Source organism: Mustela putorius, unplaced genomic scaffold, assembly GCF_011764305.1.
Source record: "Mustela putorius furo isolate JIRA1106 unplaced genomic scaffold, ASM1176430v1.1 tig00000874_pilon_pilon_pilon, whole genome shotgun sequence".
Lineage (NCBI taxonomy): Eukaryota > Metazoa > Chordata > Mammalia > Carnivora > Mustelidae > Mustela > Mustela putorius.
The window spans coordinates 6,913,951-6,935,033 of NW_025421505.1; the positions used below are offsets into that span (position 1 = coordinate 6,913,951).

Sequence of the window (21,083 nt, forward strand, 5' to 3'; positions counted from 1 at the left end):
TTAACAAATATTAGAAGTAAACATGAGTATAAGTCTTCAGATACATATAGCCCAACTCTCTACTCATTAGCAAATTTATTTTTCATTAGGAGTGTGAGTTTGTGTATTTGTTCACTACCTTACCAATAAGGGCATTAAAAATAACCCACATAGGTTAATAAAAAGGTACCTCATTTCAGTATACTTTGATTTGATTTTAAACAAGGATGGAACATTTATTTTGCTGCTTTTATTTGAGGGGGATTGAAGATAAGAAGCTCATATTTTGTCCATTTTTAAAAAATATTTTTTATTTATTTGCCAGAGAGAGAGAAGGAAGCAGTAGGGGGAGGAGCAGCAGGAGAGGGAGAGTCAGGCTTCCCACTGAGCAGGGGGCCTGATGGGGGACTCAGATCCAAGGGCCCTGGGATCATGACCTGAGCCAAGGGCAGATGTTTACCTGACTAAACCACCCAGGTGCCCCTGTTCTGTCCATTTTTATATTAAGGACTTTTATTTCCTGTGTATTTATAAGAGCTCTTCAAATAGTAAAGATACGAACACATGATCTTATATAGATCATATTTTGCTTTTTAACTTTGTGATTTTCTTTTCTCCATACAGAAACCTAAAAAAATCTCATATTGCCTAATCACGACATGGTATGCTAAGAAAGGAGTCCTCTGCCATAATGTTACATAACCATTAGTGGTCCTTCCTCCCTCCGGCCCTCCCTCTTTTGCACTAGCCTTAGGACTTAAACATTTTCTGGATTTTATTACCTAGTATTGCCCTGGTTGTTTTGGCATGTTGTATTGAAAAATCCGTACTTTTCCTTATGATTTAAAGTGCTTCCATATTCTATATTTCTCAGTTTTTAGGGTTCCTCTTGTCTATTTTTCTGCCTTTGTGAACTCTATTTATTACAACTTTATGTTAGGGTTCCTATCTGATAGAACACATTCTTACTCTTTTTTCAGATATTTGTGGCTATTTTTGCTTATCCTTCCACAAGAATTTTAGCAAGCCCCCTTTCTCTCCTTTTGGGATATTAATTGATTTTCATAAAATTTTATATGCATTATGAATATCAGAAAATGTACATACTTATAGAAGCATTCTTATTCTGGGATCTGGTCTATTTCTCTGATTATTTAAATCTGTTTTGTAGCCCTTTTTTATTCATAAAGGTCATGCCCAATTTTGATAAAACCTAAGTGATGCTGTTATTGTCATCTTACACAGTAAGATGTAAGTAAGTAAGATACATCCTCTTATCTTCATGGGTGGGTAAACTTTTCTGTAGGTGTCTCAGGTTTTGTGGCCCAGATAATCCTGTCACATGTTCTTCCTTGTTGCTGTTTACCACCTGAAAAAAGGTGAAAACCGCTCTCAGCTGGGGACCCTGCACAACCAGGCAAGGCAGCACACAACCAGATGCTTGCTGCTGGCGTTAGGGGAACGCTTTAGGTTCATTAGCTGAGTAGGAAACTCAGTAGCAAACCTAAAAGAGCCTTGGGTCCTTTTTCTTTTTATTTTTTTAAGGTTATGTGGGCTATTTTGAATGCCCTTGTTTGTAAGGTAGTAAACAAACACACTCCTAATCAACCAGCAGGTTCTTTCAGATTTTCTCATCTCTTGGTTGTGGTTCTCATTTGGTCTTTTCCTTTCAAATACTTCCTTCCTCTTCCTCTGTCAGCCAAGCAACACCGCAGTGGTGTCGACACCCTGGCTTATCCCTGACATCAGCGCATCTGGTGTGTCACAGATGGGCTTGATGTTGGCTCTTGATTTCCTTACCCAATTTCGGAGAAGTATTAAGCAAGAATGAATGTTACATTGTATCAGGTAGCTTTATTATTATTTTTTAAACCATTTATTTATCCCACAAAGGCTGGGGAGCCTTCAGTACAGCTGCCAAGTCTGGCCCCGGGAGCTGGGGGTCAGGCGATGGCTGTTGCCCCTTGTCCTGACCACCCTGGTGGTCCAGCTGGGCAGAGCTGGCCTCGTGGCTCCCCTGTGCCACAGTGACGTGGCAGCCAGAGGATGAGGGAAAGGGAGTTTGTTTTGGAGGTGGGGCTCATGCAGGAGTCCGAGAAGCTGGTGGAGGACCCAGCACCTGAGGACTCGAGAGATGGAGATGACAGCACAGTGGGGCCAGGCTTCCCAGTAGGTGCCACGGTGACCCCGCAGCCTTGCTGTCATTCTGAGGTGACAGACGGACTGGGGGCATGCAGACCTTCCCCAGTTTAAGATTCCCTGGGAGATTTTGCCTTTTCTTTTAACAAACACTAAACCAGACCCTAAATTCCACCCACACCTTTTTTCTCTGTCTGGGCCTTGGCATTTCCCCCACTCAAGTTGAGCCTGTGTGGACGAAGCACTCTGATCTCAGGTTGGTGCGTGGGTTCTGGCCTTGAGGCTGTCTTTCTAATGTTCCAGGACTTGGCTGTGGAATGCTGTCACGTGGGGACTTCCAAGGATACATTTCTGTGCTCAGTGTTCCCTGTCTCCTCCCCTTCTTTCCCCGTCTGTGTCTTAACCCAGTAAAGTGTATCCCCTCTTCCGAGTCTTGGCGCCTCTCTGCCCCGAAGCCTCTGTCAGAGAGAGCATCACTGCCTTGCGCTTTGCTTGGATACATCCCCTCTTTTACGCACTTGGCCCCCTGTCTTCATGGTGCGCCAAAGAGTTCTGCCCTGTAAGAGATCGCAAAGGCCGGGGCTAGGTCCCAGTAGAGCTCATGAGGGCCAGTTAAACACTCAGTGGAGAAACACAGTGCTTGGGGCGCCAGGGTGACTCAGTTGGTTACAGGACTGCCTTCTGCTCGGGTCATGATCCTGGGATTGAGTCACACATCTGGCTCCCCCTGCTCTGTGGGGAGCGTGCTTCTCCCTCTCCCTCTGTCTGCTACTCCCCCTGCTTCTTGAGCGCTCGCTCGCTCACGCTCTCTCTCTGTGTCAAATAAGTAATAAAATCTTTAAAAAAAAAAAAAAAACAAACAAGAAATACAGACTGCTTGATGAAAAGTGGTCTTGCCACAGTGGAATTGTCCCCTTTTGTTCCTGGTCATGGGGGCAGTGGGGAAGGTTGGCTGCTGCAGGGATGATCAGGTCTGAAATGAGCATGAAGATGCAATTCACTCAGGAGAGTAAATACATTCTACATTAAAAAGCCCTATCCTGGAGCACCTGGTTGGCTCAGTCATTAAGCGTCTGCCTTCAGCTCAGGTCACGATACTGGGATTCTGGGATCGAGTCCTGCAAGAGGCCTGCTTCTCCTCCTCCCTCTGCCTGCTACTCCCCCTGCTTGTGCTCTTTTTCATTCTCGCTCATAAATAAATAAATAAATAAATAAATAAAATCGATCTTAAAAGACTCTATCCAAATAAATGAATACATAAATAAATAAATTAATTAATTTAAAAAAAATCGATCTTAAAAGACTCTACCTTTTCCCTAAGGTTAACTTGGGTTTGAGAGCTCCGCTTGGTCTGCTGGTTCCCTGATGGCCATGGCTGCATGTGGAGCCAAGGGCTCATTTGATGCTTCGTATAACTATAGCATGTAGTCTTGTAAAAAAAACCTTTCAGTGGTTCACTGTCCTCTTTGCTTGTCCCATCTTCAGGGAAACCTAAGCTTCTGGCCGTTACGGTACAGGTTTGTCTGGGCTACTTCATGTATGTTCAGAGTCCTGCTGTATGTGTTTTTTGCTGTTGTTTTAGCTCATGGGAAACTGATGGGTGGAAGTAGTGAAGTCATGATGTATAGAAGATGGATAGATTCGATTATAAACACAAGAAACATAAGAATAATTCTAGAAGATCATCCACGAAATTCATGAACACACAAAAAGCTGGGTTAAGATATTTAGAATCAATAGAACAGAATTAAAGGATTAATAGCCTTACAAAAATAAAGATTTGTAAACACTAGAGGCAGAGGGCAGGAGATAAACCACAAGAGTCTCTGTACTTGCTAGAAAACATGAAAAACTCATGAGTCAGCACCTCCCAAAAATCTGAAAAATTCTCCACTGTTGCAGCTTTGTAGTAGCGTTCCTGAATGTGGGTGAGATGGACTGATTTGTTGCTGGTGGCACTGCCAAGTAGAGTCTTTCAGGATGAGAATTTTATGTCTCAAGAGCCTCTTCTATGTCCTTAGTCCTCTTCGGGAGCTCTGTTCAGGGGATTGGGGTTTGCCAAGGTTTTGTTACCCATTCTATCATTTTCCTGCCTCTCTGCAAACTTTGCCTTTGCAAGGAGTTCTTTGTGTTGTGTTGTTTTTGAATTGTCATAAAACTCTTTAAGTGAGAACACGTGAAAAGGTTAATTCGGAGTGAAATCTCTGTTAGGGCTGCAGGTAGAGCCTTTAGGGTTTTCTAAGCAGTAGCCATAACTTCCCCTCCGAGGACAGAAAATCCCCACTTTTATGTATTATGTATTTACTACATAGTAACATGGGTCCCCATATTCCCCATGAGCAGCAGAAAACAGAAATGCCCCACTCATCCCCATTATTGTAAAGGGAAAGCTATTTTATTTTTATTTTTATTTTTTTTAAGATTCTTATTTATTTGACAGAGATCACAAGTAGGCAGAAGGAGGCAGGCAGAGAGAGGAGGAAGCAGGCTCCCTGCTGAGCAGAGAACCTGATATGGGGCTCGATCCCAGGACCCTGGGATCATGACCTGAGCCAAAGGCAGAGGCTTTAATCCACTGAGCCACCCAGGCACCCCGGGAAAACTATTTTTAAAAAGTCACAGAATTGCAGTAAGTCACACAGATTTACTCCTTTAGGGAGTTTTCTCTATCTGATGACATCCATGTCCCTGCTTCCCAATCTGGAACACATATCCCTTGTTCTGTGCTTAGGATTCAGATGGCACACTGGGGTGTCATTTTGGGGAGGAGGGAGATGTATTTAAACCAGGGTTTCTCAGCCTTGGTACTATTCACATTTGGGGCCAGGTAGTTCTTTATTATGGAATCTGCTCCAGGCACTGTAGGATGTTTCACAGCACTCCTGGCCTCTTCCTGTTAGATACTAGTAGCTTTCCCCTGGTCTGATGACCAGGAGGGTCTTCAGACATTGCCAGACGTCCCCTGGAGGGAACACTACTCCTGGTTGAGGGCTCCTGCGTTCAACAGACATGGATACAATAAGGCGATGTGTATGTGCAAACATTTAATCAGAAGAGCCCCTCTAACCAGTTTGATGTGTGCGCTTGATTCTCTTCTACTTGAGGCAGCATGATGTTCTGGCAACTGTTTCTTTTATTTTTTTCTTTTTGTGTTCTTCCCACTGAACTCCCAAATTTTTGTATAATTCCTTCTCTTTTCTTTTTTGTCTGTATTTCAGTTTCTCCCCTGGCTCATCCAGTCATTGTTGAATGAAAGAGTCTCTAACAGAGTTCCTCGAACAGATTTCCTCCTTGTATTTCTAAACTTGGCGTTGGTGTGTCTTCAGAGTTGCCGCACAGCTTGGCTGGGTTATTCACCCTCAGTGGCACATTCACTGGCGTGGAGTCTGACATCATTTTAATGAATGCTCTGTCCCCTCTCACCCCTACCTGCTCGTGTATGTGTGTTTTTTTAAATAAAACTTGGGGCATACTTAGGCAGGTTTTATTGACCATGTGCCAACCCTTGTAGGGATCCTTTGTGTCCTCTCATTTTTTGAAGCTGAAATTCCCCAAATGCTTGTTAATTTTTGGGTGGATCTCTTTTATTGTCCAAGTCATACTTTGTTTGAAATTGAGTTTTTACTTTTCTTCTACCCTGAAACTTGGCTGCATAGAATTGTTTAGTAATTTCTTACACTTGAATTTTGCCTAGATTTTTCTCTTAGCCTGGAGCTTTGCACTTTTCCCCATCCACCCACGTTTCTCTGAGCATTCCGGATCCATCATGCTCTCCTTCCCCTTCCTTCCTTATCTCTTGCCATTTTACCTCCCTTCCTTTTTATTTTTTTTTTCTTGATTTCTTCCTTAGGTTTATGCTGTTTATTTGATTGATAGGAATGTGTGGGCTTGGTGTTTTGTATGGCATTCTTCTAGCCCATTTAAAGGTCATCTTGAGGCGTTCCTAGAATGTTGTGCGGTCATTTAATCCTAGATTGGTTTCATCTCCTTTTTTTTTTTTTTTTTTTTTTTTATTTATTTAAATGCTTATGAGTGTCTCCCCCTGCCTTTAGTTAGGCATCTATAGGGGAATTCAGAACTTGGATATCCATGCAGTCATACTGGATTAAGCTATAACTGCACTCACTGTCTAGTATGGTCAACCCTAGTCACATATGACTATTTAAATTCAAATTGATTAAAATTAAATACAAGTAAAAATTGAGTTTCTTAGGGTGCCTGGGTGGCTCAGTGGGTTAAAGTCTCTGCCTTTAGCTTGGGTCATGATTCCAGGGTCCTGGGATTGAACCCCACATCGAGCTCTCTGCTCGCGGGGAGCCTGCTTCCCCCCTTCTCTCTGTCTACCTCTCTGCCTGCTTGTTATCTCTGTTGAATGAATAAATAAAATCTTTTTAAAAAGGGGGGGGTTGTTTTTGTTTTTGTTTTGTTTTGTTTTGTTTTTAGTTTCTCCAACAGCCCTGTGGGAAGAGACAATTGGGTTGGACAGGGCATTTTCATCCCTGCAGTGGTTTCTGCTGGAGAGTGCTGGGCTGTGAGAGCTGTACCATCATATGTGTCAGAGAGATCCCCATGTAGCCTTCTCACCCTTGGACTTGGGTATTGCTGGCCCAGTTCAATGGTCCTCCTCTCAAGGGGGTGGTTCAGAATCTGCAGGGCTCCCTGAAGATTGTGGGGACTTGAAAAGTGTGATTAAGTGATGTGCTTTTTTTCCTGTTTGGATGTAACATACACTATATTTCTCTCTAGGACACACAGAGAATGTGTGTCCTGTGCCCTTGACGCGCCTGTGGTGATTTGGCTGCTTCCTCTCTCTCTCTCTAGGTGCTGAGAGATGGCGGCGCTTGTGGAGCTCCTCTCTGCCTGAGCATCGGGCCCTCCAGGCACCGGAAGAGCCAGCTCAGACCCTGGGCGCCTTGCCTGCACAAGCCTTCTCTTCCAGCCCCTGCAGTCCAGAGGCTGAACTGCTCATTTTTTCTTGATGATGGGTATCGGTAAGAACACTACGTCCAAATCCATGGAGGCTGGAAGTTCAACTGAAGGCAAATATGAAGATGAAGCGAAGCATCCTGCTTTCTTCACTCTTCCGGTAACTCTTCCCTTCTCTCTCTCCCCTTGACTCACTCTCCAGTTGTTTCCATATTGAATCAACATAGGATTAGCTGTAATACTCCTGTTTTCAGTGGAGGTTAAGGCATTCAAAAACTGAAGGCTTTGCACGTGAGATGGTCTTTGGGAACCCTCTTGGGTGACTGTGGCTTTGGCCGTGCTGTGTGTTGGAGTCACCTGATGGGATTAACTCTGGGAAGGAAGCATGTGTGGCTGTGAACGTCATAAAACCACCCTGCCCAGTGCTTACTGTGTGCTGGAGGGTGCTGAAAGCTGCATTCTGGCTCCCAAAATGTGTTCCAATGAAATAACCTAAGACCCAGCTTCACACTCACATTTGCAGGGTAGAGAATGACTGAATGACCAACCAAAGCCAGAAGTTTTGCTTTGTATCATGGCGGCAGTATCCCAGATGCAGTTTTAGCTGAAGAGGTGTTACCAGTTAGAGAAGGCTGCTTACACACATTCATTAATTCAGTGCTAATACTTTTCCAGATGTAGGATTATGATTTGATGTGTATAAAGTTTCACCTGAAGTGTTGGTTCAAAAAAGGAAAAAGCTCTTTAGTGAGAACTTGCTTCCAAGTATTTTTCTCTTAGTAAGTTCATGAGGTTAAGGGCAAGAACATCATTCTAGAATTCCTGAAAGCATGGTCCTGGAATTGGCCTTACTGTGGCATTACCCAGTAAGAAGGATGTGAACACGTATCCTTAAGTACATTGATTGACTTGACTGGCATTCATATTTTGATTTTTATCCTATTAATTCCCAGAAAGATGTCCCTGATTTTACAACCAACATCACTGTTTTCTTTGTCCCTACAAAGTGAAATTTTTAAAATGCATAGAGGGAGGACGTGGGATTTTTTTTTTTTTTTAAGATTTTTTAATTTATTTTATTTGACAGAGAGAGAGATCACAAGTAGGCAGAGGCAGGCAGAGACAGAGGGGGAAGCAGGCTCCCTGCTGAGCAGAGGGCCCGATGCGGGGCTCGATCCCAGGACACTGAGATCATGACCTGAGCCGAAGGCAGCGGCTTAATCCACTGAGCCACCCAGGCACCCCCCAAGTGAAATTTTTAAACTTTTAAAAATTTTAAATTTAAATTGTTTAAAATTTAAAATTTAAACTGTTTAAAATTTAAAATTTAAACTGTTTAAAATTTAAAAATTTAAATTTAAACTGTTAAGAAAAACTGATTCTCTGTTGTGTTGAAGGCTTAGGGTTGACAAGTTTTCTAGAGGAAGAGGCAAGGTGGTTTTCCAAGTTTAAATTAGATCGTCTTTGAAAAATGAAAAGGAATATTTGTGCCTGGGTGTTGATTTGTCTCTCCTGCTGCCTGAGAGCTCAGCACACGGTTCACCCTCACCCTCTACTTGAGAGACATGAACTTGAGCTTGCCTTTCCCTCCCACCTGCCCTGTCACTATGGCAGAGAGTTTTAGGTTGACTTGTTTTCATTTTATTTTTATTTTTATTTTTTTAAGATTTTTATTTATTTATTTGACAGACAGAGATCACAAGTAGGCAGAGGCAGGCAGAGAGAGGAGGAAGCAGTCTCCCCACGGAGCAGAGAGCCCGATGCGGGGCTCGATCCCAGGACTCTGAGATCATGACCCGAGCTGAAGGCAGAGGCTTTTACCCACTGAGCCACCCAGGCGCCCCTTGTTTTCATTTTCAAATTGTGATACTCTACAGATAGTTAAATCCACAGCATATCTATCTTTTTTCATATTTATTCCCTGTTGTTGGTTTTCCTCTTCCTCCCTCTTTGATCACTTTTCATTAAACCAAACAAAAACACTGAGGTTCTGTGAATGGTCGCTACCTTTGTCTTTGTATATCTGAATATAACTGTATTTTGCTCTCAACTATTGGGTGAACATCTGTTAATTACACACTACAGTTTTCCAGTCTGTGTTTCTCTTTAACTACTTTCTCGTGGTTTGGCTGTCTTTTGCTAGTGTTAACTTCTGATTGGTTTCCCTAGTGTTATTTTACAGTTTACTAATTCCTTGTGGATAGTCGTGTGTTTATGTTAAATTTTTGTTTCAGGTTTTGTAGTTTTTATTTCTGAGATTTCTGTTTCCATTCCTGCCTGTTTTTGGTTGTTAATTTCTTGTGTATATATGTTTGTGTTGTTTAAAAATGATTCTTCATTTAAATCACCGAGGACCCTAATGTACTTATTTTAAAATAATTCTCCAGTTGTTCTGTTTTCTGTTTGGTGTAAAATCCCCTTCTGAGTGTTTCTTCTGAGATTTTCTTCCCTCTCCTGCCACCCGGACAGGTCTCCCAGCTTCTGTTGCTGTGGTTTTGCATTGTGTTGGATAAGAATTTCCTCAGATGTGGCAAGGGCTGATTTTTTTTTTTTTTTTTGGAAACTCACATGGAATGGGAATCAGTTTCTTTTCTTTTTTTTTTTTTTTTTTAAGATTTTATTTATTTATCAGAGAGAGAGAGGGGGAGAGAGCGAGCACAGGCAGACAGAATGGCAGGCAGAGGCAGAGGGAGAAGCAGGCTCCCCGCCGAGCAAGGAGCCCGATGTGTGTGGGACTCGATCCCAGGATGTTGAGATCATGACCTGAGCCGAAGGCAGCTGCTTAACCAACTGAGCCACCCAGGCGTCCCAGGAATCAGTTTCTTTATATTTCAATTTTTTTTAGAGAGCACATGCATGCGTGAGCAAGGGCGGCCGGAGGGGGGAATCTTAAGCAGACCCCATGCCCAGCGCCGAGCCTGACACAGGACTCGATCTCATGACTCTGAGATCATAACCTGGGCCAAAATCAAGAATTTGATGCTTAACCCACAGAACCACCCAGGCACCCTAGGAATTAGAATTTCTTTACACAAAGTAAAACAAAGGTGCATGACAATACTTTAAAGAGAAAAAGAGTAAATCCTTATTTAGTAAAGGAATAATGAATAGGTCACAGTAAGAGCAGGAGCTTTGCAACTTCTTACAGAAGTTAGATCATGTGATCAGAGTTGATATTAAGTAAGAGAAACATAATAAAAGCTCTCCTTATCCCACGGGAATCTTGTTAGGCAAATTTGTGTGCTTTTAAAGGCAAGTAGGAAATGTGTAATACAAGTGAATGCCACATGGAGAGAAATTAGAACCAGAAAAACAGTGAATAGTCTTGAAGAACTGTCCTGCCCTAAGGACACAGGCCAGGAAGGACTGCAGGAGAAGGTCTGCAGTTGGGTGTGGAGAGCTCTGTGTCATCTGAACTCGGAGGGCTGTGCAGGGGACACCAAGTTAATAGCCTGAACTTCGTGTTGGCAGAGTCCCACTTGTAGTACAGCAGGTTTCAGCACGTCGGCATTTCAGTGCCAAGTTCACAGCTGGCTGAAGTTTTGAAGGTTCCCTAAGGCAAGTCTGCAATCAAACCCTAAGTGTCAGAGTTTGAGTTCAGTCTGGGGTGCTGCGTGAGCACCCTGGATGGACACCTGCCCAGCCATGTTTATGGGGGTGGGCTTGGCCTGTCAAGAGATTCTCAGGGGAGATGGCCTCAAAGTCCTGAAAAACATCTCAGTGAAGCAGCTCAAGAGGAGGGAAATAGACAGGGAGCAGCCTGGCCGTATCTTGTTCTGGGCATGAGGTTGGTGCAGTCAGAATACAGAGAACAGAGGTGGGCAGCCGGGGATGAATGCTTGCAGCCGAGTTGCTTGATCTTCGGGGTAGAGAATTCCTGCCATGGGTGCTGTGAGAGGAAGGGCCTGGGGACAGGAATCCTGGTCACGGGGGCTCTGGCAGCCCAGGTGAGAATGGCTTGTGGTCTGGGAAGGCAGGCGGGAAAGGGACTCTGCCTGCAGCCCATGTTCGCTGGGGGCCTGTGTGGTTCCTGCGTTCTTGGCCTTGACTTCCAACAATGGGAGGAGGTGGAAGATGGACAAAGAAGCAGAAGCATCAAATGGCAGCCAGTGACAAATTCTGGGAAGAGAATAAATCACAGAAGAGGGATCACGAGGAGCAGAATGTGAAGTCAGATAAAGATCATTTAGCCACAGGCCATTAATTGATTTATCCCTTAAAAATAGGGAGAGAGCTTCCCACAGGTTTAAGGCTCTGGGAAACAGGAGGGATTTAGACCAAAATCCCTGACCTCACAGAGCTTCCACGCTGGTCACGAGATAGGCAGCACATGCTAGAGATAGGTCAGATGTGTAGATGTAGGTAAATATGAATGGAACAATAAACTCGGGAAGTGGAGTAGAAGCTGCTAGGGGTGAAGTGTTGCACGTTCAGCTGGCCGGGAAAGGCTGCCCTGAGGAGATGCCCTCTGAGTGAAGGCCGCTGTGGCCGTAATGTCTGAGGAACCGTGAGGAGGTGGTGTGGCTGGACAGAGGGCAGGATGGGGTCAATAGAGAAGATGTAGGCCATGTGGCCCTGGGAGGGATTTTGGCTTTTCCTGACCCTGAGGAAAAGCTGTTGGAGGGCTTTGAGCAGAGCGACCTGCTCTGCCTAGTTTTAAGTTTCTCTGTGGCTGCCGAGCAGGGAGCAGACCAGTCAGGAGTTGAGTGCCACAGGGTGGCTGAGCTGACAGTGGCTCCAGCCAGGGTTCTGGCTCGTGGGCGTTGTGAGAGGTGGTCGGGCCACGGATCAGAGCTGACCAGGGTACCCAAAGACTGGAGGGGGATGGAAGTACGAGAGGGCAGGCCAGGACAGCTTCCGGTATCTCACTTGAGCCTCAGGAAGAAGTGGCCAGGTACTGAGGTGTGGGGAGGCAGACGGGTGAGCAGGCCAGGGTGGGGAGCTGGGGGCAGTAAAGGAGTGTGGAGCCGGCCGCCGGGACCCTGGGTAGAAAGCAGGGCTGGAGATTGTGGTGCTTGGGGGAAGCAGTGTGGGTCGGAGCTACTTACTGGGTGTGAGCAGAGGGAGAGGGTATTTAAAGCTGGGGAATGGAATGTTAGCACGCGGGGGATAATGTCCTTAGGGGTGAAAGGGAAGGTCCAAGGGCCTAGAAGGGTGTAGAGGTGGAGGAGGGTCAGCAAAGGTGTAGGTAAGGAGTAGTTGCTGCGGCGGGAGGGAAACCAAGAAAGCTGTGTGGACAGTCAGTGACAAAGGCATTGTGAGCCTTGTAGACGGTGAGTAAGGATGGGCTGCTGGATTTACCAGGGCGTGGCCTGTGCCAGACGGAGTGGATTGATGGTTTGTGGGAGAGTTGTTGCAGGCTGTACCCCAGACACCAGTGGGGTAATGAGGCCATGAGAAGGTATTTGGGTCAGGGTTTGGCAGACCTGCCAGGGTGGAGAAACTGGGGATTGGGGTCTTTGGGGCTATCTAGGAGGAAAACCAGGTGGGTGAGGCCCAAGTGGCTCTGAGAGGAGCAAAGAGGTCGATGTGACCTGGGACCAGATTTAGTGTTGGGTTGGGTGTGGGCTATGAGGTCAGGGTTGGAGGCACTGGGGTTGGGCACCCGAGGGTGTGTTGAGGGAATGAAGTATGAAATAAGCACATGGATCACCAGGGCTTTTGTTTGTTTCTTTTAAAGTTGGTGTGGGGAGATGAGGTATTGATCAAACATGGAGTTGAATTAGAGTGCTCTTTTGTGATGCTTTGTGTCCATTTCCGATCAGGGAAATTCTGATCCCTTGGCACCTGGGAAATCTGTTGCCTCCTCTTGTCTTCTGTCAGCCAGGGTGCAGGTCCTGTTGTGTTACTGCAGGCGTGACCAGCTGAAATCCACGCTGAACACTGTTGCGTTGGCATCTTGTAGCACAGAAAACCGCTTCTGAGTCACCAGGTAGGAAGCGGCTTGTAAGGGACGCCTGGGTGGCTCAGTTGGTTGGACGACTGCCTTCAGCTCAGGTCATGATCCCGGAGTCCCGGGATCGAGTCCCGCATCAGGCTCCCAGCTCCATGGGGAGTCTGCTTCGCTCTCTGACCTTCTCCTTGCTCATGCTCTCTCTCACTGTTTCTCTCTCAAATAAATAAATAAAATCTTTAAAAAAAAAAAAAAAAAGACGGTCACACGCAGGCTCTCTGACGTTTGGGTTTGTTGGGGCGGTCCTGGTTCGGGTCTCTTGTTCCTGCACGCACGTCCATCCAGTTTCCCTGTCCTCCTGGAGGGGCCTGGTTTGGCGACCTTGATTATAACCAAGCATAAGCCTGGAAATATTTTAGCTCTTTGAGAGAAACTTTTAGAAAATTCTTCCATATGATTAGACTTAAACATGAAAACCCCAGCTCTGGTTGTAAAAGTCATACCTGTTGACATTAGGAAATGTGGAAAATACAGTAAAGCATTTAAATGAGAAAAACTATTTTTGAATTGGAAGGCTATGAAATGGATCAGAAAATATAGGTGGGTCTCCTTCCTCCCACTTTCTGTAGTTACTACAAATGCATTTTTCTCTTCCTGTATACATGTGCCAGCGTTGACCACTTCTGTAATCCAGCAAACCAGAGAAATGGAGGGCCTTCCTTGTTGGCCGTTGATTTGTGGGATTTTATCAGCATCGGTAAAGACATTGTCCTTGTTTTTCAAGCTATTGGTGAAGGGAGGGAAGTTTAAACCTTGAGTGGAGAAGGTGATAGATTGTGAGATGAGAAAGGAGGTCACAATATAGCAGGCCGAAAGAGATCCCCAGTGCAGCTGGGTGTACTGGGTCGGGGAGCAGCAGCTCAGCCATGCTGTGGAAACCGCTGCCAGGAGACAGGTGCCCGTTCTTTCCTGTCCCGTCCTCTTTACTTCCTTCCCTCCCCTTGCTTTTTCTTCAAGAGAAGGGAGCTGGGCAGACATGGGTGAGTGAAGAAATCATGTTATGTAACTGTGACTCCTCTAAGCCCCTGACCCCGTGATGGCAGATTTGAACAGGCTCGTCCTTAGCAGTGAAAAGAAGGCACAAGATTTGTGCAAATAGTTCTCTTTAAAAAACAGCACGGAAGCCTGGAAAACACCCTTGTTCTTGTGACTTTAATGCCAGGGGCTGTGGGGTCTCTTTAGTGCATTCCTAAGTAGGCTTCGAGTTGTTAGATCTTAACACCAAGGTCTCAGTTAGATGGTAATAATAGGGAAATGTTCTCTTCCTGAAGAATAATTAGATCTTGGGATCAACAGTGTGTGATTCTGAGAATGGTTAGAGGATGAGGAGAATGAAGTTTGCTGCAGTTTCCCAGAGGGTTGGTTTCACTCCTCTCTTTGTGCAGGATAAGAGCTTGAATCTATTGCGTTGTGGCCGTGATAAGGGAGGGGATGTGCTCAACAGGTCAAAACTGAATAGCCAAGATAATCAGTCTTTTCTGTTCGAAGTCTATCAGTTAGAAAATATTTTTTAGGAAAGGGGATATCGTGATACAGGCTTTGAAGTAAAAACACTGGAAAAACACTGGAAAGATGGGATACAAATGATTTTGATGCATGGTGTGAGATTCTTTCTGTTTTTTCTTTTTAGAATTTGTGTTCTTAAAAATTAATTTTAAAGGGGCACGTGGGTGGCTCAGTTGGTTAAGTGTCTGCCTTTGGCTCAGCTCATGATCCCAGGGTCCTGGGATCGAGCCTCTACTGGGGCTCTCCCCACTCAACAGGAAGTCTGCTTATCCCTCTCCCTCTGTCCCTCTCCCCTGCTTGTGCTATCTCTGTCTAAAGTAAATCTTTAAATAATTTTTAAGATTTTTATTTTTAAGTAATATCTATACCCAAGTGGGGCTCGAACTCACAACTCTGAGAATAAGAGTTGTATATTCCATTGACTGAGCCTGCCAAGTGCCCTATTAAAAACCAATTTTTATGCTCTGGTTTTGAAATTTCAGATAGTATTTAGTATTTCAGCCTTTTTAAAAAAATTTTTTATTATTTGAGAGTGCACGCATGCGCACGTGAGAGAGAGAGAGAGAGAGAGAATGGGGGAGGGGCAGAGGGGGAGAGAGAAGCGGACTCTCCATGGATGCAGCGCTCCACGTGGGGCTCAATCCCAGGACCCTGAGATCACTACCTCAGTGGAAGTCAGACGCTTAACCAACTGAGCCATCCAGGCACCCCTAGTGTTTCAGCTATTAATTCAAATAGAGTTTGGTAGTTTTTCTTTTTTCCTTTCCTTCCTTCTTTTACCTCATTTTTGAGAGAGAGAGAGAGAGAATGTGCTCATGAGTTGGGGGTGGTGCAGAAGGAGAGGGAGAGAGATTCTTAAGCGGGTGGGCTCCACGCCCAACACTGGGCCCAGTCTCAGGACCCCACAAACACAGCTGAAATCAGGAGCTGGACGTTCAACCGACTGAGCCACTCAGGCGCCCCTGAGCTTTGGTAGTTTTAAATGAGAGGTGTTCATAATAAAAAAAATTACCACCTAGTAGTTAGGACACAGACAATGTGGTATAAATGATGATAAAATAACAGAGTTGGTGCAGTCACTTCCTAGAGGAGGTTTACAAAGTCGACGAGCATTTTAGCTGATTGTCTTTTACTTTTGCATGTGGCCAAATCCACAGAATCTGGGCCTTAAAGCACCTCCTGTCCATTCTGCTCTTATTTAAGGGTTGCTTTGTGCTCCAGGCTTTACGAGATGTGATGAGCGTGCAACAGAAGCAGTTGCCCAGGCTTCCCCTTCCCCACCTGATCAAGCCCTCCCACCATCGGCACCATCCCTGGGGCCACTGGGTTCTTTGGATCCTCATGTCAGCTGGGGTCTTTGGTCTCCCTGCCCCCTGGCCATGTTCCTTTCCAAGCCCTGTCTGTCATTCCTGTGCCTTTTGCATTCAGATATCTTTTTCTTGGAGGTGTTTATACCTCCTGAACCCCTTACCTCTAAATTCTCAATTCACTCCTGCCCTGTGTTTACCTAAGCTAGGTAGGCAGGATCCCTGACTTGAACAGTTAGAGGTAAGGTATTTCAGATGGATTTCTTTACCGTAATCTAAGTCTGTAATTCTGATGGAGAAAAGGCTCCTTTCCTGTTAGGATTTGGTGCAGTACTTGAGGAGGATGATAGGCTTGGGTAATTGCATGGCACCAATTACCCGGTGTTTGTTTCCCCCACCCCCTTTAATTGTACCTGTTCTAAAGCATCCACGTTTTCCCCCAGGCTTTATGGTACAGACGTGGTGTTGGAATAAAATGGGAGTAGCGAGAAAACCGTGGTTTTCTTTTCCTTGTTGTTTCTTATAGTGCACATAGGTTTCTTTTCTGTCATTGTTTCATTATTTGTATAAGTTCTTTACTTACAAGAGAAATATGTTCACTCTGGAAAATTTAGAAACTATGGAGCGACATAAGGAGGGGAAAACAAATCATTTAGAGTCCCATCAGCCAGAAAAACAGTATGCTGTTTTTGTGTATTTCTTTCTAGAGATTTGAAGTAAATATTTGAGAGTTCTTTTATAAAAGTCTGATGCACACACACACTGCTTTATAAAGCCCTTTAGCTTCATGTTTTAACCTGGCATATTGATGCCATTGAAAACGCCATTTGTGGAACACCTGGGTGGCTCAGTGGGTTAAAAGCCTCTGCCTTCGGCTCAGGTCATGATCCCAGGGTCCTGGGATCGAGCCCCGCATCGGGCTCTCTGCTCAGCAGGGAGCCTGCTTCCTCCTCTCTCTCTCTGCCTGCCTCTCTGCCTACTTGTACTCTGTCTGTCAAATAAATAAATAAAATCTTTTAAAAAAATTAAAAAAAAAGTTGTTTGTAGTGTGACATATGGCAAATTGTGGGTCTAACTTTTGCACTTTCACTGGGGTCTTGGGTTGTTTCTCAAGTGTTTGCGAGAGTAGATGTTAGCCTAATGTATGTTAAACTTATTGCAAAGCATACTAGTTTTGAATTTTCATGAGGGAGGGTACTTTTTTTCCTGTGTTCCTTGGCTGTTCATGTTCTTTGTGAATGTCTGTCTTCCCCACCCGAACCCATTTGTCTGTGCTGAGCTGTACCAAAGATCAGAAATGCCACAGACCTATTAGAAGTTACTGTCGTAGCAGTTTGAGGGGATGGAGGGGGAACTGGTGGCACTCCAGCCAGAGCTGTGCCTGTCACTACTGGTAGTCACAGCCTCCTTGTCTGCGTCTGGGATGTTTGAGAAGTAAATGAGATCATGCGTATTAGCCTCAGATAATGTACAGGGTAGGCAGTGAATAAATGTTCTACTTATCTTCTGCATCTCCACTCTGTAACCTAAACCAGAGATCAACAGAGAGGCAGGCAGGGGACCTTAAAGGAGATGAGTGCCAGTACTGGTGTGAATCTGTGCCCCACAAACATCAGCTGTCCCATCACCATTGTCACGGGCTGTGTGGGAGGAGGAGCACTGGAGTTTTCTTCGTGGGCCACCGACAGGCACATCAGCCCACAAAGTGCTTCGGCATGGGGGCTGGAGCCAGGGAGAGGTGATGCCCCTCTGACTCCTCTCAAAGAACAGTCGTGCTGAGGGCCGGGGGCGGGGGAGGGGAGTGGACCTGGAACTCCTAGGGTACTCTGGCCACTGCATCCCTAGGCGCCTTCTGGAGAGGGCTGAGGAAATGAAGAGGCTGCCCTAAGAAGCTGAGAGTGCAAGTGAAGGAGGCTGCAGTAGTGGTTGTTGAAGAGTGTCGTGGGGCTGCCATATTTGAGGAAACAGGGGAAACAGGGTAAGGGACTTTGTTGCCTCAGACAACTTCAGGGTTGCAATTATATCTTTTGGAGTATCTTTTTTTTTTTTTTTTTAAGATTTTATTTATTAATTTGACAGAAATCACAAGTAGATGGAGAGGCAGCCAGAGAGAGAGAGATAGGGAAGCATGCTCCCTGCTGAGCAGAGAGCCCGATGCGGGACTCGATCCCACGACCCTCATGACCTGAGCTGAAGGCAGCGGCTTAACCCACTGAGGCACCCAGGCGCCCTCTTTTGGAGTATCTTAATCTAAGACCCACAGGCTCTGGAGGCTTAGTGTGTGTTGTAGAATACTCCCTTTGATTTCTTTTTCATGGTAGTTAATTTTGAAGTTTCAGAGAATATTGAAAGTAGTTGGGAGGTTTTTTATGTTCTTTTATAATCTTTTAAAAGGGGTTTGGGTAAAAGGCTGAGAAACACTAATCTTGATTGATACCTCTGTTCTTTTTATTTATTTAATTTTTTATTTTAGAGAGCGCAAGTGCTGCGAGCCAGGGCGTGGGGGGTAGGGGCAGAAGGAGCGAAAGAGAGAATCCCAAGCAGGTTCCATGCCCAGCCTGGAGCCCGACTTGGAGCTTGATCCCATGACTCTGAGATCATGACCCGAGCCAAAATCAAGAGTCAGAAGCCTCACCGATTGAGCCACACAGGCTCCCTGATGCTGCTGTTCTTTAAAGACATTTTAATTATAGATACGGATACTAGAGGAAATAATCTTGTGTGTGTGTGTGTGTGTGTGTGTGTGTGTAGGAGGGAAAGAATAATGCTACCTTCTTATTAAAAGAGTAGAAAACAGTTAATTTAGGGTACTTCATTTTTACTTTCAAAGTGAGTACGTAGAAAACAGCTCACTTAGTTATTGGACACGTGAGAGTGGTAGGTGACTTATACCACACCCCAAGCAGGTGATGGACTGAGCTCTGAACCTCTGATCAGAGGCACAAGGTTTCCCAGGTCCCTGTCCCCTTCCACTTGCAGGTGTCCTCAGCTGCCATTCACTGCCACTTTGTGTGAGTAACACAGGCTCATTTGCTGTCGGTGTAAACGGACATTGCTGTGACACTGACCCTCAGCACTGCACTCCTCTATTGCGCCTGTCTCTCCTGCTTCCCATACGTTTGGCCGTCTTAGGATTACTGTTTAGAAACAAGTACATTAGCATTATTGTCTTTGTTTACTAGAAATAAAATACTTGAGTAAGAAAGACATGTTTACAGAGTGATAGACACACTGTCCCACACAGAGACCACCTCAGTCTTGCATACTGGGAACAAACCCAGGCAGAGAAAACCTGCTTGATTCACAGCTGATGGAGTGATTCTATAATACTGGTGTAGCGGAAAAATTTAAAGCCATCAGGTCTGGTTTCAAATAGTTTTGGTTGGTGGGGAGAAAGGACATCCTGTTCCCAAAAATAATCCCCTCCCCCTTTTTAAAAATAAAAACTAGATCAGTTTCCTAGGATGAAAGATGCCAAGATGCGGTGTTACAGCCATGCTATGAATAACACAAAAGGAAACGTGTTTTATTACATTAAAGAGGCTTTCCAACTTGTGTTTTATTTCCCAGTTGAAGTAATATTTAGAGATTCAAATATGTGAAATTTTTTTTAAATCCTTTTAAAAATCTGTGCTTTTCTGAAGAATGGATTTTAAATTTGATTTTTAAAAAAATTCACATTTAGAAAAAAGCCTAAAGTATCAGAATAGCTAATTTAGTAAACCAAAGGAAACATATTAGTAAAACAAAGCAGTGTTTTATTTTTTCAGTCATGTTTGGTCGTTTCCTGCATGCACACACAGTGGAGGTGGCGGGTCAGGCAGGCGCCCTTGTGGGCATCCCCACCTCCTGTCCCCCTCACTTCTCTCCGTTGCCAGGTCTTCCTCTCCCTTCAGTAGAAACTTCGTTCATCTGCTGCTTGCTCCAGAACCTCCCACCTTCCAGGACATGGCAGAGCGCTGGGAGTAGGATGTGAGGGCGCCAGGGTGGAGGGCAGCGGTGCAGCTCTGGAACTGGAGGCTGATAGGGATGGAAGTTGGACTCTGAGGTCCTCAGGCATGGCTTGACCTGTGGAAAAATGTTAGAAATCACGGTGATTTAGGTCAGTCCTCTTTATAGTTAAATAAACATCCTGCACTGGCCTGGGAAAGTAAGCATCCTGTGTGATTTCCAGGAATCAGCCACCTTTCTGATAGGTTTACAAACATTGCTCTTGTAACAGTTGATTTCTCTGGCCCTGCCTGCACCAGCCTCTTTGGGACCAGGACTCACATCTGCCCAGGGCCCAGGCGATTGAACTGGACAGTGGCTGGGGTGCCTTCCCCCTGACCCTGACATTCAGTGCAGGGCTAGTGTGTTACCCGTCTGACTGTGGTGGTGTCTGCCTGGCGCCCATACCCAGCAGCCACAATGCTGTGCTCCCATCCCGGCAGTCTCCAGGGGCATTAGGACCACATCCTTGCTCTCTCCCGAACCACACTACCTGTCCCAGAGCGCTGTTCACACCTTGGCCCAGACTGCTGTCTTGAGTGCCCAGCAGCAGCTTCATTAAAGGTTTGCCTGCCTCTGTTCCCGTTGTCAAGCCCTTTACCGCACCTCGCCCTTCCACTCGCCTGCCGCCAGCAGAGCAGCCGTCTGCAGGGGCATCCTGTCGTGGCCAGCCTCTGCTTGCCCCTGCTTTGCAGCTCCCTACGGGGGCCCCTTGTCTCCAGTCCGAATTCCTGAGCCTGGCACCTGTTGCAGGTGGCACCCCTTGGAGGCAGGGGTGGGGGTGGTGGTGGCATGCCAGGACTGTATCTTCATGGCCTGGGCACTGCAGGTGTTCAGACCTTTCGTCAAATGAATATGTGAGTCTTTGCCTGGGCTGGGAAGCATTTGTATCTTATAGTACTTACCTCATTGTGTGTGTGTGTGTGTGTGGAGTAAGTCCGAAAAGGCGTGGGAATTGATAAATCCTGCCAAAATCTCCTGTTTCATGCCGATATATGAATTTAAAAAAATCATTGAGGTGAAATGCTCACAATTGGTTAGCAAAATTAACCACTTTAAAGCGAACAATTCAGTGACATGTAGCACGTTCAGTGTTGGGCAACCATCACTGCTGCCTAATTCTGAGACCTTTTCAACACCTTGAAGGAAGCCCTGTCCCCACGGAGCAGTTGTTCCATGGCAGTGGGCCATGTGTGCAGATGAAGGGGGTTTTAGCCAGGACAGGACGTTGAATCCCATCTGGGTTTCTTTGATGATTTAGTAACTGAGCGTTGTTGTAGTAG

The 21,083-nt window shown here is 45.4% G+C and overlaps 1 protein-coding gene across 7 annotated transcripts in view; it reads left to right on the forward strand.

Annotated features, from left to right (window-relative positions):
- Positions 1-21,083, forward strand: part of SLC23A2 (solute carrier family 23 member 2) — a 131,208-nt gene that overhangs the window by 51,549 nt on the left and 58,576 nt on the right. For all 7 annotated transcript variants that reach the window (XM_045086034.1, XM_045086032.1, XM_045086031.1 and 4 more), the window contains one exon: positions 6,940-7,204. In XM_045086034.1, the coding sequence (XP_044941969.1) occupies positions 7,097-7,204 (108 nt within the window). In that variant the 5' untranslated portion in view covers positions 6,940-7,096. The remainder of the gene's footprint in view (positions 1-6,939; positions 7,205-21,083) is intronic.